At 53.9% G+C, this 16748-nt stretch overlaps 1 protein-coding gene across 3 annotated transcripts in view; it reads left to right on the top strand.

Annotated features, from left to right (window-relative positions):
* Nucleotides 1-16748, top strand: part of Pcnx2 (pecanex 2) — a 175331-nt gene that overhangs the window by 15903 nt on the left and 142680 nt on the right. For all 3 annotated transcript variants that reach the window (XM_078023065.1, XM_078023064.1, XM_078023066.1), the window contains exons 5-8: nucleotides 1582-2847; nucleotides 7654-7801; nucleotides 7921-8066; nucleotides 9522-9615. In XM_078023065.1, the coding sequence (XP_077879191.1) occupies nucleotides 1582-2847; nucleotides 7654-7801; nucleotides 7921-8066; nucleotides 9522-9615 (1654 nt within the window). The remainder of the gene's footprint in view (nucleotides 1-1581; nucleotides 2848-7653; nucleotides 7802-7920; nucleotides 8067-9521; nucleotides 9616-16748) is intronic.

The raw sequence follows: 16748 nt of genomic DNA, 5'->3' as shown, positions 1-16748 counted from the left end.
TTGGATTACTTTAGCTGTGTAATGGGCTATGAAATTGAGAAATGGAGGCTTCTCTTTTTTTTTTTCCAGACCATTTTAGCTTTTCTGGATTCCTCACATTTCCATGTGATTTGTTAATTTCTGCATAATGACAGTCTGGGATTTTTTAAAGGACTGTGTTGAATCTGTAGGTGCAGAAATGCAGGGCGTATTCCCACCCTAGCATGTTCCTTCCCTTCTGCAATCACACAGAGTCTCTCTCATGTATTTGGATCTTTCTTTTAATGATGCTCTTTAGTCTTTAGTGCATGATCCTTGCACTTCTTCTGTCTGATCTATTCCCAAGCACTTTATTATTCTAGATGCTATGACTGGAATTGTGTTCTTAGTTTCATTTCAGATTGTTCATTTCTAGTGTGGAAATATAATTGATTTTTTTACATAGATTTTTTTTTTTTGGCACAAAGGGATGGAACCCAGGTCCTCACACATGCTAGGTAAATGCTCAACCACTGAGCTACATCCCCAGTCCTTTTTATATTTTATCTTAATGCATGGTTCTACTAAGTTGATGAGGCTAGCCTTGAACTTGGGGTCACTGTGGTCCTTCTGTCTCAGCCTCCTAAGTTGCTAGGATTACAGTTGTGCACTCCCATGCCCAGCCCTATACATTGATTTTTATATACTCACACTTCCTGAATTTCTTTATTAGTTCTAATAGTTTTTTGGTGGATTTCGTAGGACTTCTGTCTATAAGATGATGGTATCTGCGGAGACACTTTTCCTCTTCTCTTTCTGGTCTGGCTCTGGCTAGAGTTCCTAGGACCGTGTTGATTAGAGGTGGTGAGCGTGACCTCATGGTCTTGTTCCTACTTCATGGGTGGACAGCGGAGCCCTGAGGAAGCTGCCATACCTGTCCCTGTCCCAGTACGTCCTTCTAGAAACATCTCTCCTTTCAGTGTGATGTTGGCTTTGAGTGTTTTCTAAAGGCCGTTATCAGGCCTAGGATGTTCCCTGAGGATCCCAGGTTGTGCTGTTATTGTGAAAGGTGTTGGATTTGGTCAAGTGCTTGTTCTGCATCTGTTGACAAGAACGTGTAGCTTCTGTCAGCGTCCTCCTGAGGCCTCCGTCTCAGTGACGTGGGTGTTTATGTCTATAGACCAGGAGATCTAGGCAGTGGTTCTAACAGGAGGTTTTGCTTCCCAGGGACATGTGATAATGTCATGGTCATCGCTGGCCCACCTGGGGTAGAGTGCCACTGAGAGCAAGTGGGTGGAGGCCAGGGAAGTTGCACAGGACGGGTTCCTGCAGCACAGGGTCATCTAGTCTGAGATGCGGGCAGTGCGGGAATTCCTCACTCAAGGTGCCCAGCCAGATATGTTGGGTGAATTGCATGGCTCTGCCCACCAGGGCCCAGCCCAGCAGAGGCAGAAGTCTGAGCACCATGACAGACATTTCAGGAGTGGTCACTTTTTGGAAGTGACGTTGCTAGAAATAAGCCCCTGTCACATCATTGCTGTGCTGTCCTTGGTCTTGTCCTGTCCCTGGGTGCTCTCACCCTGGGATGTCACCCACTCCCATACCCTGTGTTGTTTGTTCCAGGTGTCCTCTTCTCAGAAGCCCAGCCCAGGGCACCAGCGTCGTGCCCTGCACCAGGCGTCAAGATGGATGGCTCCCCTGTTTCTGAAGGGCACCTGCCCGAGCCCACCCCCGGGTCAGCACCGCCAATGAAGCCAGTCACTGCAGAAGCCCTCCTCCCCGGTCGAGGCCAGGGGGGAGGAGGCCAGGCGCAGCGCCCAGCCCGCCACAGATCCGAGGGTGGCCTGGTGGACAGCGGAGCCCTGAGGAAGCTGCCACACCTGTCCCTATCCCAGTATGACCTTCTAGAAACAGATGTCTCCTTCCAGCCCTGGGGCAGTGAGAACTCAGTCCTGATTCCAGAACCCACGCATCGTCCACCGGGCTGCACAAGGGAGCCCCTGCAGAGCACGTCCCCCCAGGGCAGCCTGAGCAGCAGCTGTCCTCAGTGCCACACGGTCACAGCCAAGCCTGCAGAGGAGCCAGGGGACACTTCCTGTCAGGTGGACCTGCCCCGCTCTGACAGTGAGGTCGCTGTCACGCTCATTGACACTTCCCAGCCTGGGGACCCCCTGAGTCTGCATGAACCCATTAGAATCGTCATCACGATGAGCAGCACTCCGAACTCCATGACGGACTTGGATAGCTCCCTGCACCTGCAGCCGACGGGCACCCACAGGACCCATCTCAGGTCTGACACAGAGCCAGCTGCCCCAGGAGCGGACAGCCCGCTGAGCACCGAGCAGGTCAGAGTTCCCACCATTACCCTGGAGCTCTCTGAGGACCGGGGAGGAGGCATCCTAGGTCCTCAGGGCCACAGGACTGAAGGGAGCCCCGAGAGATGGCAGATGGAGCCGTCTTCACATCAGTGTTCTGACTATGGATCCGGGGAGGGGGCCAGTGCCACCAGGGACTGCAGTCCTGCCCAGAGGCCCACCTGGGAAACGGCCCCCACACTCCTGCCTGATGCAGCCTCCCCTTCGGAGGGTGGCAGCGATGGCCAGGCCAAGCTGGACCCGTCCTCTTGTAAGAGACATGCCCGTGTGTTCAGTGTGGACAGTGGGACGGACGTCTTCCTGAGCAGACACTCCGCAGACGTGGCTGGTGACAAGGAGAAAACCATGCCGACCTCCAAATCCGACCTGGAGGCCAAGGAAGGGCAGATGCCCAATGAGTCCAGCTTCCTGGAGTTCGTCTCCCTCATAGAGTCCATCAGTACTGCCAAGGTGGTCACCCCCGGCCAGCGGAAGGGCCCGGCAGAGCAGAGTGGAGATGGCCGGCTTCCTGCAGGTGCGGCCCGCCCTGCCCTCTTCCGGTAGCGGCACGGGAGGCAATGCCCCACCGTGCCGTCCACCCCGTGACCTGACCTGGCATGTAGTGGGACAGTCGTGGGGCAGCCGTAGGGCTTTTCCATCAGTAGTGGTCGTGTGGGCCAACCCTGCATGTTCCCGGGCATGGGCTGGAAGTGCCTTGTCCCAAATGCTTAGGACCAGACCATTGGCAGTTTGGGATTTTTTCAGATTTTGGAATATTTACTCATATACGTGAGACGTCTCGGGGCAAAGACCCGAGTCTAAACATGACATTGTGTTTCTGTTGAGACACGGTCGGTGCAGGTCCACATAGGCCTCAGGCCCAGAGTCTGACGGCCATTGGTTGTGACCTGTCACAGGAGGCCAGGTGTGGATTTTTCCTCCTGTGCTATTAGGTAGCTCAAGAAATTTTGGATCTTGGAACATTTTGGATTTGGGGTTTTCAGGTTAGGGATGCTCCACCTGCCGGTGTTACTTGACCAGGAGACATAAGCCATTATGGTGAATTTGGGGCTTTCCTAGAAGGCAAGAATATTTATTTCCAGGGGAATAAGCAGTGATGTTTTACTGTGGTGACAAGAAGTAGAATAGGTGTCCTTCCCATCATGGAAGAGATCACAGGAAAGTGGGCCTTGAGGCCAGCTTCCCTTACTCAAGTCCATGTTTCTTGCTGGATTCCACCTCCAAGTGCAGAGTCCCTGGTGACAGCAACCTGCCATCCTGGTGTCACCAGAGCTCCTGCAGCTCTTCCCTGGTTCCCGGCAGGCTGCGTGTGTGTCCAGAGTCACTACCTCAGGGCAGGCCTGGGAGGAAAGGAAGGACCTTACCGGGTGGTGCCATTGTGATTGTCAGTGGGACTGACTTCCTCTTCAGTGTCGCAGCGTCCCAGTGTGAAGATGAGCTAGGAGATGGCATTCCCTGCGGAGCCCTGTGTGGGGTCCGTCCTGTCTGTGGTCATTGGCTGTCCTCATCTGCAGGTGTGGCTCCGGCTTCCACCCACTGTCCCAAGTCACTCTGGTCCATCTAGGGAGAGCGGGATCCAGGCAGGGTCCCAGGCAGCCTCCCTGTTCAGAAAGAGCCTCAGTTTTCCTATCAATAACATAATGTGCTCAAATTTTATGGAGCCTTTTAGCGTTAAGCCTTCTCAGTTCTGTGTGCTTGGAGCATGTCGTCCTGTAGACCCTGCGTCTGGCTGGTGCCTGCGTGACAGGCTGCTGTCTACGAGCTGTGCTTACCCAGGTGACTCGTTTCCTTTGCTGTGGCTGCAGCACTTTTTCTTTGCCTCCAGCCTTTTGTGTCCTCGGGCCTCTGCCCACTACCTACTGGCAGCTCTGAGCAACTTCCTCCCATTCAGCTAAATATTTCCTGAACGAGCATAGTCTGTGCGTAAAAGCAGGGGTGACCCTTTGTGAGATGAGGTCAGGGGTGTTTACCTCTGTTCTGTATAAAGAGCCAGTCCCTCTAGATCAGTGCTGTCCAGTGGGCTTTCTGCAGTGATGGGCAGATCCCACATCTACAGCCTATGAGGCAGCCCTCTGCCACGCATGGCTAAGGGACACGTGGATTGGGGACTGCACAGACGAGGAACCATGTTGAAATAGCTGCATGTGACTACCGGTCACCATACTGGACTGTAGCCATCATGGGACTTGTGGTGTCCCAGGAGAGGACCTAGGGAGCCCAGGGTCAAAGTTTGGTCCTGCAGTAGCAGATGGGTAAGCTCCAACGACTTGCCAATCTGCCTGAGTCGAGTCCCCTCAGCAAAGCAGGGTGCTTCTGAGTGGGGTTCACTGAGCATCCAAGTCCTCGCTCCTTCACCATGTCAGTCTCTTGATCTTCTTGTCCCTCAGGCTGGGCCAGTGCAGGTTGGTTTCGGGTTTGCTTGGGTTCCGCTCTTCGTAGGTCTTCCGGGAAGTCATGTTCAATCAGAACAGTTCCCGACTGGAAGCCTAGGTGGTGTGCAAGGGGGTGGGTTCTGGGAGGGGTGGGGGAGAGTAGGAGGGGCCACGGGGAGAAGGGGCTGGGGGTGCTGCTCGCCTCCCTCAGGAAGGGACCGGCTTTGGTTGAAGGAAGATAACCTGTCGTTCCTGGAGGCCATCAGTGCCAAAGGTGGAGACCCAGGCTGCTTCCTCTGTACCTGATCTGTCTGACATCAGGACTGACTTCTCAGGTCTTCTGTCCCCAAAGCATAATTTGTTCCTGTGATCTAAACGCCCAGTTCTGCATGTGTGTAGTAAGGAACCTGACCGTGTTTGATGGCCCCGGCAGTCTAGATGTTGGCTAGAGTTGTCCTGTTGGTGGAAGGACAGGCTCGACCTTGAATGGTTGGATAAAGGTTCATGGCTGCCCAGCTCTCTGCAGTGCTCTCCTTCCAGCCTGTCTCCCCCTTGAAGTGTTCTGGGATCGTCCTCAGGCATCAGGTATGCCCTTAAATCCAAGGCTAAGGAAAACCACCCTCCATCAAAGCCTTTGAAACCACATCCATTCATTTATTTATTGTCTGATTTCCTTCATTGCACATCAGGGGCAAGCACAGGCCGTGTGCAGAGCTGCTATGGCAGGGAGCCAGACGCCACCCTTCGGTGTCGGTAGAAACGTGTCCCCAGGCAGAGCGGATCCTCTTGGAGTGGGAAAGGGAGGCTTCCTGCAGGCCTGATGGGGACCCTTGGTCCCAAGAATCTGGAGGCAGATGAGCAGAGGTGGCATGGCCTCTGTGGCTGGTTGGGACCCTGTGTTCCACACTCTCTGGTTGCTCTTAGGTTGCAAAGGGGGACCTTAAGGACATTGCAGTTGTTGATCAGGTCCAAGCTGATCTGGAGGCAGATGAGCAGAGGTGGCACAGCCTCTGTGGCTGGTTGGGACCCTGTGTTCCACGCTCTCTGGTTGCTCTTAGGTTGCAAAGGGGGACCTTAGGGACATTGCAGTTGTTGATCAGGTCCAAGCTACCTGGAGCTGACCATCACCACATGCTGGGCTTCCAGGATACTCTGCGAGCAGTGGTGTCTGCCTTCCCACAAGCCTGATCTCTGGGTGTCCTGATGGCTTCCTGGGCTGGTGCCTAGAGAGAGCCTGCTCAATTCCTGGGCTGGGGGCCACAGATGGTGGGTCAGAGCCCTGTGTCTGTGTATATTGTCTGGTCATTGTCCCTTTGTAAATTCAGTCTCTTCTAGAAACTTCTAAGAAAGTAATCATCAAGGTATGTAAAGATGTTAATGGAAGAATTGTCTCTAATTTACAAAATCAAAACAACCCCGATTTGCCATAATGATCTCGTTAAATACATCACACTGTATCCATGTAATATTATGTAACTACTGTTTTTGGATGATGTAGAAGAATATCTAGAGATATTAAATATTGTAATGCATTAAGGTAATTACAATAGGTATAAGAGCATCTTTATTACTACTTCATTTTAGTAGAACATATGTATATATCTAGGAGAAAAAAACAGTGGGGGATTGGTGAAATGGACCCTGGTGTAATTACCAAGATGGCAAGATCAGGAGTGATTTAAATTTTTCCTTTTCTCTGGTTTTTATACAAAGTGAATGTGTAGCATGTTTACAAACAGAAATATTCCTATAAATATTTTTAAGGGTAAAGGAAAAAAGTCCATATGCTGATCTCACAAGGACCTATGGGAGACCCAGGTAGGACAGAGGTGGACGGAGGGGCCCTCCAGCAGGTGGAGGGAGCGCCGTCTCCACAGGGCTTCTGGGGCTTCTCTGCGGCCCATCACTGGCCACCACTGTTGCTGTGCTGGCCCTTCCTCATGCAGACCCTGCCTGGTGGTCAGGAGCCTCCGTCCTGACAGGAGCCGGGTCACACAGGTGCTGGGAGGCTGTCTTCTCAGAGCCTGCAGCTTCCTCGAGGTGCTGGATGGCTGAGGGTGGGAGACTTGATCACGTGCGTGGCAGCATTTTTATGCCCACAGACGGGTCTCTGCACAACCTCTGTGGGGTGAGGACAGTGTACCTTGACGGATGGGGACTTCACATGCCTTGATCCTGATCTCTCAGGCCCAGGTCTAGGGGCTTCAGAGCCCACAGCTGGTATCTTTGGTCATAGAAAGACATTGGTCTTTTTTGACCTTGAAAGTGACCATTAGGTGTGTTCACATAGGGCAAGGGCTGGCCCTGTGGGGCATTTTGCATAACAGCCCGAGCTAAGGCCCTTGTTTTGGTCCATTGCTTAAAGAGGATTTATAAAGTGCAGAGCCCAACCTGTGCCTGTCAACTTCAGAGATCTCACTCACCTTCACACGGCCTGGGGCCAGGAGCCGGTATGGGGTCTCACTGTGCTCAGTGCTGAGCGCAGGACGAAAAGTCAGCTGTGCCCACTGAATCAGGGGCCATCTCAGCTTCAGCTTGAGCCCTTTGATCTGGAGACTGGACAATGGTGAGAGGGACTTGCTGCAGAAGGGCAGGTGTGTTTAGGGACCGCGTTCACCTGGCCATGCTGCCAGAGTTCTCAGGCCATGATGTGAATGAGGGTCTCCACATGGACAGGCATGCTGCCAAGTTATCCAAGGGCATCCCGAATCCTGGTGTGAATGAGAGACAGTGTTTGTGGTGTCTTGGAGGTATACACACTTCTGTTTTCATGTGTATTCAGGAGCTTTCTTACTGAGCAGAATAGAAATTTATTTAAAGCATCTGGAATTCAGAGGAGCTGCTTAGATTTCTTTCTATTCCAGTTCCTGTTTTCTCAGCCTATTCCCAGGGGACACCCCCTTAATGTCCTATTTCACAGGATAATGACACCCAGCAGTGTTTTCCAGATCATAGCGCCCAGGGGAGGAAGGAGGAAGACTTGGAGAGGGAGAAGCCCTGTGGACAGGATTCCAAACCAGGACAGCCAGACTCTCAACAACAGGACCATGCCAGTGCCAGCCCCGTGCCCGCTCAGCCTGCCAGGACGGCGGCCCTGTAAGTGCTTCCCTGGCGCATGGTGGGGGCAGGAGGGCCCATCTCCTGGCTGCTTCTGTTAGTGCTTCCCTGAGGAAGAGGAGGGATTCCTCATGGTTTTGACTTTTCTGCCTGTTAAGTTTCCAGGGCAATAGGCATAGGCAGATAATCTACAGGGTGACTTCCCAACAAGACAGTTCTGTCCTGCAAGTCATCAGTGGGCCTGAAACATCTGTGCAAGAGGAGATGTCTGTGGACGCCATGCATGTCTTCATTGATGGACATGGTGAGTCTCAGGGGGAGCAGGAAGGGTGGGGGCAGCAGCTTTCTCAGGGATCTGCATGAATGGTGGGACAGGTGGACCTACCTGTGATTTACCAAACAATGTTCTTGGGAACCATGTGTTCTTCATCCCTCAGGGCCTTTGCACTGCTTGCAATTTGTCTTTATCTGTCACATTTTAGTTTTAAGGTAAGCATCGAGAAAATCTTTCCTGAACTCCCCAGCCTTAACCAGGAGCACCTGTTTCTGGCTCCCCCAATATCTTATTATTTGCCTTATTTGCCAATATCATAGTCTGTAACTATTTATATACTTGTACTTATTTGATGAATGACGTGTTTGGTTGTAAACTCCTCAGGGCCTTGCCCAGGATCACGTATGTATTTATTGTATATATGTTGAGAATCTGCCCTTGGTATATTTTTTTCAGAACCTTCTTATAAAAAGGACTTAGTGGTATATGTAGAGAAACATAAGTGGCAAGTTCAAGGTTCCAAAGATAAGACACATGAGTGCTGGCTTTCCTGGGATGCACGTTGGCCAAGGTCCTCACGGACGAGCGAGGCTTATTGTTTTGCTCTCAGAAGGGCCCTAGCTTGGAGGATGAGTTGAATGGCTGCCTTATGTAGTGCCGTAGTGCCATAGCTTATCACTCACGGCGCTTCTAAAGTTGCAGAGATAAAGACTCGTGTTGTGGAGAACAGTAGCAACACCTGCCAGACCCTCCAAGGGCCAGGCTGACTTTGACTTCTGCACCGTGGAGGCAGGGGTTGCGTACCAGGCGCTCACAGCACAAGAGCTAGTTGTGCCTCCTGGGCCTCCGAGGAGGACTAGGAGGTGCTCCAGGGAGAGGATTTGCATCAGGGCCGATTTTCACACCTTAGTATCCTGAGCCCTCTGGAAGAGCTAATTTAACTCTGCAGATGAATCCCGTCCTTTGCTTTTCTCATTAACAGGCTGACACACAGGCAGCTGCTGAGGCACTTTCTCATCTGCATATTCAGGGGAAGGGCTGGTCTCATGTGGTCTGCCAATCAAAACTGCATGCTTAATAAGCCTGTTTTTGTGCACACTACCGTGTGTGTGTGTGTGTGTGTGTGTGTGTGTGTGTGTGTGTGTGTGTGTGTCTGAGAGAGAGAGAAAGAGAGAAAACAGCCATTATAGCCTGGGCAATAAGATCAGGCTGGCACATGAAGGGAATACATAAACAGTGAGTTAAGAGATGATTTGAATAAATTGATTAAAACAGTAAAGAGCTAAGTAGTGAAGTGTACTACTGAGGAGGTCTGGCAAAGAACGTTTTCTTAGCAAAGTTTCTTTTGGACGTCGTGTGCCTCCTCATGATGCACGCTCTGTGGCCCTGCAGTGTGCAGTGGTTCCCCAGGGTCTAACATGAAGGCAGTAAGTTGCATGCAAACCCTCCTGTGACACACCTGGATGACATTTCCCAACTTTGCAGGGGAGGTCAGATCCTGTTACTTGAAGTCAGGGAATCAGAAGGAAGGCTCCCTCCAGCACCCGCCATCAGACTCTGCCTGCGTCTCCCAAGCCCGGTGAGTGGGCCCTTGTTGGCAGGTCTGGGCTGTGGCACCACAGGGGAGTGTGGAGCAGGGTAGAGGGAGGTGTGGATGTTGGGGACATCAAGGCGTAGCTCTCATGCCAGAGAGGAACTGACCTCGCAGAATAACGAGTGCAGAACGGAACCATTTTCATTACAGCAAAAACTGAACGTAATGTGGAGGTTTAAATAGGGAGGAGCCCCGTGGTAACAGAAGGGCTCACTCAGGAAGTTGGTGGCCCTGTCGGGGACAGTGCTGTGGAAGGGTAGGTGGCTCTTGATCCTGAGGAAGCGCTGCTTGGTGGCTGGCTTTCCTGCCGCACCCTGCAGTGTGTGAACAGCTTTCCTAGTTACGTGGGGCTGCACTGAGTTCACTGGCACGTCCAGGTCATGTGCGCATCCATGTGCGCTGGGCTGCTGTCAAGCTGGTCAGCAGGACTGGACATGCGGTGCACCCAGGCTCCACGATTCCCCGAGAACAATCTGGGTGGACAGGCCTCAGTCGCTGGCCCTGGGCATGCAGGTGAACCATGCACACATCTTTACAATTGTGTGCGCATTTCAGGATCTAAGGGACCCCTGGTGACTTCAGTGTCTCAGGCGTCACACCTGGAGAGGAGGAGAGAGCGTCACTGACTTCACTTCCAGCTCCTGGGGCCCCACACTCTTCCCAGGCATGTGGGGATTCCTGGAGAGCCAGTGGGAGCCTGGCACAGCGACTGCCCTGTCCCCGCAGTGTGCCAGCCTGCAGGCTGCTCTCCAACTCAGGAGCTCGTCCCCACCCCAGCCCCGACACTCTGTTCCAAGCCACCCAAGCCCCAGAGTCGCCCCTGGAAAGAGCACTGTCCCCACTCCCAGTGGCCTTCTACTCTTTCCTCCTCTTCTCCGGAAAGCATGCTAAGTCTCCTCGTAAATGGGACCCCAGAGAAGAGGAAGGGTCGCTGTCCACCCCTCAGCTCCGGCCCCCAGCACCTCCTGTCGGGATGCTCTACCAGGGCCGCTTGCTCAGACCCAAATGTCAGGGCATAAAATACAGCTGTGGAGCTGGCCTGCTGTCCTCCCCTTACCCCAAAGGTCTGCATGTCCCTCAGCCACACTAGGGCACACGGAAGCCTACCATTCCACCCCAAAGTGAGGTGGGAAGACCTGCCAGCCCCACCCCAGAAAAATGACCTTCCACTTGATCTTGTGTGAAGACTTCAGCTGAAGTCATCCAGCAATATAGGTTAGAGGACAGCCACACACCTAGAGCCTTGACATACGGACATGTGCAGACGGGATTAGAGGTGGGGCTGTGGGTCTTCAGCATCCTCATCCCCTAGACATGTGGCACAGAGAGCCTCCCACTAACTGCCCCACCATCCTCCCTCACAAAGTCCTCCAGTGCCTCCACGTCTCCTTTCCAGAGGGGAGATCTCAGCTTAGCCTGTCCCCTTCCCAGCGCTACCTGAACCTAGCTTTGCCCCGAGGCTCAGTCTTAGTGCAGGGCTTTGGGCAAGGTCAGGCTGCACAGCGCGGGGCTAGATGGGCAGTGGTGGGCTAGGGGAATGGCGTTCACTGCCCAGCTCTGTCCAGATGCATGGGACAGCTGGGCCCTGCTCTGTACCACACAGGAAGGGCCCACCACCCCACTCCCTTCCCTCCACTCAAGAAAGGCTCTGGGGATGCCGGACCTGACACTTCTGGAGTGTGGACACTGCTGTGGAGGAGGTCTTGCTCACTGGCCCCATGGGCCACCTGCTCTTCCTGCAGTGCTGAGGGTCTGGTCTTCAGGGTTCTGAGGAGCCGCCCGGCGCTGACAGACATGAGTCCTAGAGACACATGGAGCCACTTGTGTGCTGAGCGGTCTTCAGGAATGCCCACCCCCACACAGCCTGGCCTCTGAAGGAGTCAGTGCTGAGGCCGGGCAGCGGGACCATGAGGGTGTGGTGGCCCCGCAGTGCTCACCTGGCGTGGCAGAGGTAGCTGCTTCCTGCCTGACACAGGAGCATGAGCTCCAGCCCTTCACCTGGCAGCTACGGGGCTATGCCCAGTGGTTCTGGAAGGGCGGTCACGAGCTGCCCTCTGTTCAGGTTGTGCCCAGGAGCAGCCCCTCGGTCCTGCGTGGAGTGGGCAGCTGCTGTCCGACATGCTTGCCGTGGACATACCCTGGCTCAGACGCCTCCCTAGGTCTGAGGCCTGGGAAGCTATGCCAGGCAGCGGCTGATTTCTGTGGGTCAGAAATCCTCAGGGCTTTGTGGTGTGGTGAATGTGACCTGGGTGTCTTTGAATGACTTCACGAAAGAAAAATTGCTGGAAAAACAGGAGAAAAATGAAAGAGCTGGTTCAGTTTAATGTCTTCAATTCCTGCTTGTCCCCAAGGGTGAGGGCCACCTCCTGGTCACTGTCTCCAACACTGGAGTGAAGAGTGACCCCGCAGGGCCAGGCTAGTGGCTCAGGACCTGGGTACATGGAGGGATGGAATGCCTGGGTTTTCCAGGATTGTCCGCAGGAGCTGGAAACCCTCCTTTGCCGTGAGCGTTTACATTGGTATTTGTGTGTGCCTGCCCCACACCACTGCCCGACAGCTTGCTTTCGGCCCTTCTTGCCAGCCTGTGCCCATGTCTAGATCCACGTCAAAGCACCCAGTGCTCCCACCACAGGGTCCTCCAGGCCCCCTTTGAAGTCCCCCTTGTCTCGCCCTCTGGCCTTCTCAGCCTTCAGACTCCAGTCACAGTTCTCCTCTTAGGCACACTTCCCTTGCTGATTGTTCCTGGGAAAACAAATCCGTCTCTTAAGTTGCTCCTGGGAGTCTTACCCTTCTCCCTGGTAGGTTCCCACTATTCCTCCTCGAGGTCCTGCTGGGCTGCTGTGTCCCTGTAGCCTGTGCTTGGCCCTCCAGGCAAGTATTCAGCAGATGCTGCCCTGAGGCTCACTGCATGATGGACAGATATGGCCCAGGCGGGGCTCTAGCTGGTGCTGAGGGTCCGTGGGGAGAGACTGAATGGGAGTGAAGTGCCCGGGCTGAGGATCCCACTCTTGTCCTCGATGCAGCAGAAGCGGCTTCTTTGCAGAAAGAAACTACCTGTTCAAGTGGGAGCCTCAGCTTCCAGCTCCTCACCTGGAGTGATGGAAGGCACAGCGTGGGCGGTGGCCTGGTCGGTACATTGGAATGTGGAACGTGGTCCTCTCCTCTGTGAGTGGGAAACCAGAGAATGAGTCACCTTGAGCCTTTCTGCATAGAACTCAGGCGTCCCAGGCCGTGTTCTGTCGAGCAAGCTGGCAGCGAGGGAAACCCGGCCCCAAGACTCGACGTGCTTGACAGCAGAGGCCCAGCGTTTCAGCGCCTCTTGCCTCGGCCTGAGTTGGAGTGAGCTGCAGCACTGCTGTTTATTTTTTATTTGACATGGTACAGTTGCTTAGCCATTTAAGCATCTGTTTTCTATCCTGTAAATATAGGGAAAACCTCCACAATTAATTCACTGGGGTGCTTTTAAGTCTGGGAGAGGATATGCGGTGCTCAAGACAGTCCCACTGTGAAGGGTACTTGGTCAGTTCCAGCGGTTGCTGCCATCTCTGGCTGTAAGTGGCCGGATGGTGGCTTGAAGGTTGCTGGGACGTCACCCAGCAAGAGGCCCTGGCAACTGGCCAGGAGGAAATCTTTCTCCTGGTGCTCTCCTGGTAACCTGGTGTGGGCTGTCAGGTAGCCCTCCCTGCTGGCCTGCTGAGGTCCAGCATCCTGGTGTTGGCGGCATTTTGCAGCAGACATTTTGGTGTTGTGCCCCCAGTTCCTATGTCACTCAGTTTTGAGACCTCCTGCCACAGTAACATAAACCCTGATCTCAAACTTGGAATGATGCCTGGTTGGGGCTGTCTCTAAGCCATTTGGCCATGGAAGGTACTAGAAAAGAAGTCTTTTCCCTGTAATGTGACCCTAATGGCTGGGATGGCCTCCAACTAGGCCATTAAGCCCTGACCCAGTGCTGGCAAGAAACCCACTGTTCTTCGCTGTCGCTAAGCCTGTTGCCATGAGAGCCTTAAGTCCCGACTCCCAAGTATGAATAGGGAATTGTTAGCAGTGTAGCTCTGAGCCTCCTGGGGACGTCTGGAGGAAGCCGGGAGAGGAAGCTCACTTCCCTGCCTGGCCCACTGTCCCCATGGGAAGCAGTGCTTTCCGGCTGTGCAGTAGCTGCCAGAGCGCAGGTGCCCTGAGCAGTGCTGCTTCCTCAGGAGCAAGGACAGGGACCCTCGACTGGAACCCCCAGCATTTAGAACTGCTGCTTGGAAAAGCTGCTGGCAGCTGACCCAGCCCAGTGTCCCGTGTCCTTGCCAAGTGGCTCCTCTGAGTGGGCGCCCTGTGTTCTGGGCTGGAAGGGTTCACTGCAGAGCGGACTTTTGCAGTTAGTGCCCAACAGCGTCTGTTCTTTGTTCAGCCAAGAGTTGGACTTGTTGTGCCTAGAAGTTCTTCAGCGTGACACAGCAGAGCTTTCTTCTCTGAGAGATCTCTATCTCAGCATGAGTCCAGTTCTCCCAGTGTGGTCAGCAGGCGAATGCAGACTGCTCTGAAGCTGATACAGAGACATGGGACTCACTGTCATTTTGAGGACACACAGCTCCTACAGTGGGCACAGCAGTCTACGGGATGGGAGAGTCCTCTGGAACAGATCAGTTTACAGCATTGCTATTGGGGAGTTTTGTACCAAAGATGGCACCTCCACAGAATAGTTCACAATGTCATTATCTAAATTAATTTATTCCTGGATTTTACAGTTTCTGAATCCATCTAGCACACATCAAAGCCCGTGTTATTCAGCTTATGAGTCAGGTTTGATTTCACGGCTGCCCTCAGTCTCTAGGCCCCCTGTACCTTCTGCTGAGTGTGGGTTGAGGCCTGGTCTTAGCCTTCGTGCTTCTCTGGTTGTCATGCTTTTGTTGACAACACTCATCCTCCCTGACCCTTACCTCAACAAAACCACCCTTACTTGCTGGGACAAACCCCGGAGTTGCCCCTGCAGTCAGGAGGGTTATGCAGTTGGCTCCTGAAGATGGGAAGCCACATTTCCCTGGAACTGATTCAGAAGAGATGGTGGCTGGGTTTGAACAGCCCTGAGGAGGTGGGGGCCCCGCAGGGAGTAAGGTATTCAAAACAGAGAGGTGGTGTTTGGGGTGCAGTGCAGGTCCACGCAGGTACGGGTAGAAGCGCTGACCTCCGGGCATAGCATCCAGACCGTGGGTGTGGCTGGTGTGGCTGTGTGGATGACAGCCTGTGTGCTGCTTCGCACTGAAGGACACCTGGGGTTCTAGATGCCCTGGTTCTCAGAAAGGAAGGCCCACCGGGAGCAGGCAGCTTCCGTCCTCCTACATCCCGCTCCCTCATTTCTGAGCCTTCACTCTTGATCCTTCCCCTGCCCTTATTCTGGTTTCTTAGCCACACTGGGAAGAGGTCACCCCAAGGCTGGAAGGTTCCCAGGTCCTGCCAGGGAGGAGAGCCTGCTGCAGTGTGCCTGGTGGCCACATGGGGGCAGTGGGACCCCGTGCTGCAGAGCTGCCTGCCCTCCCCGCGGCCTGCCGGCCTGCCGCTGTCTGGAGACTCAGGCAGGCCTCTCTGTCCTTACCAGGAGAGCTGCTGCCCGCTGGACAGGCGTCCCTGTGAGCATTCGCAGGCCTGGGCTGCAGCTTGAGATATAGCTGCTGGACTCTGACCTCCTCCGCGAGGGGTGGTGAGCGGGTTGCGCTGACTCACCTCTACGCCATCTCTGGGCGCCCTGTCCCCAGGAGTTATGGAAAACAAGGAGGGACAGGAACAAGAGAGGCCTCGGGGCTAGGAGACTGTCATTTAAAATCTGAAGACTGAGCATTTCAGATTTTCCCTATCCATGGGAAAGCGGAGACACGGCCCGTGAGAACGAGAAGCCTCTGTCCACATGTGCTGTTGGCCCGTGTGCTTTGTTGCTTGTGTGCTGGCCACGGTAAACAAAGGCGTCTACGTGGTACAGTATCCACGGTTAAATCCAGCCAACTTTGTCCACATGAGAACGCTCCATACTGGCCCAGCCTCGATGGACTCCAGCCTGCAATCTCTGCTCCTCCCGCAGGCTCTCCACGCACCCCTATTTCTGCTGCTGCGTGAGCTCACGCTGGTCTCCAGAAGCTTATCTCTGCCACCACCCCGCACAGAACTAGTTTGCCAGAGACTAAGCAGAGAGCGGGATGGTTGGGACCAGGTGCACGGAGTGTCCCATATTGTACTTCAGAAACCTCCCCTGTAGGCGAGGGTACTTCCCTTCCCTCTGCAGGGTTGAGGGGGTCGCCGTCCTTGGCGCAGTGCCCTGCACATTACGCTATGAGTGTGGGAGGAAGCATCGGCTCTAGCCGGTATCCACTGCCCTTGGCTGAGAGAGGAGCAGCCCCGAGGGTCAGAGAGGGGTAAAGGACATTGACCTGGGAGCAATTCAGGGGACTCCTGCCACCTGTCTGTGGTGACTCTGATGACATCATAGCCTGCTGGGAGCTGGCATGAGCTGGCTGGTGCCCATTGGTCAGTGGATTATAAGCACATGAGCAGGACCCTGGAGAAGTGCACTCAACTGAGGCCAGGGATCTTCTCCGATTGAGCCTGTCCTCCTGGCCCCACGGGAAGCCTTGTGATGAAGACTGTGGCCCAGAGTACTCAGAGGACAGCACTTCACCTGGGCTTCTCTGGAATGCTCAACTTTTGTAGAGGTGGTTCCTTCAGAGGGGACCTAACCTGCTGTTTGAGTCTGTATGATAAAGAATTAGATGCTCATCAAGGGTAAGCCATTCTTCCTCATTCTTGGCAACAGAGATGCCTGCAGTGCACATGTCATGTGCAAAGGTCCAGAGGTCATGCTGTTCTCCAAGATGAGAACGAGAAGCCTCTGTTCACATGTGCTGTTGACATCTCTCACAGCCGTGTCACCGAGGAGCTGCCTGCTGCCAGAGAGCGACACGCGTCCAATCACAGCAAGCAGCAGAACAATCGTTGATCCCCAGCTCCTGTCAATTCTAGAGTTCACCCACAGGACTTTGCGGAGGAAACCAAACCGTGGACCCTTAAATTGCACATTTATGTGGCTTCACAAGAAACTCACGTATTATTATGATTTTTATTGTTGTTGTGCAATTGGA

Source organism: Ictidomys tridecemlineatus, chromosome 10, assembly GCF_052094955.1.
Source record: "Ictidomys tridecemlineatus isolate mIctTri1 chromosome 10, mIctTri1.hap1, whole genome shotgun sequence".
NCBI lineage: Eukaryota > Metazoa > Chordata > Mammalia > Rodentia > Sciuridae > Ictidomys > Ictidomys tridecemlineatus.
The sequence above is the reverse complement of the archived record's forward strand: the minus strand, read 5'-3'. Positions and strand labels throughout refer to the sequence as shown.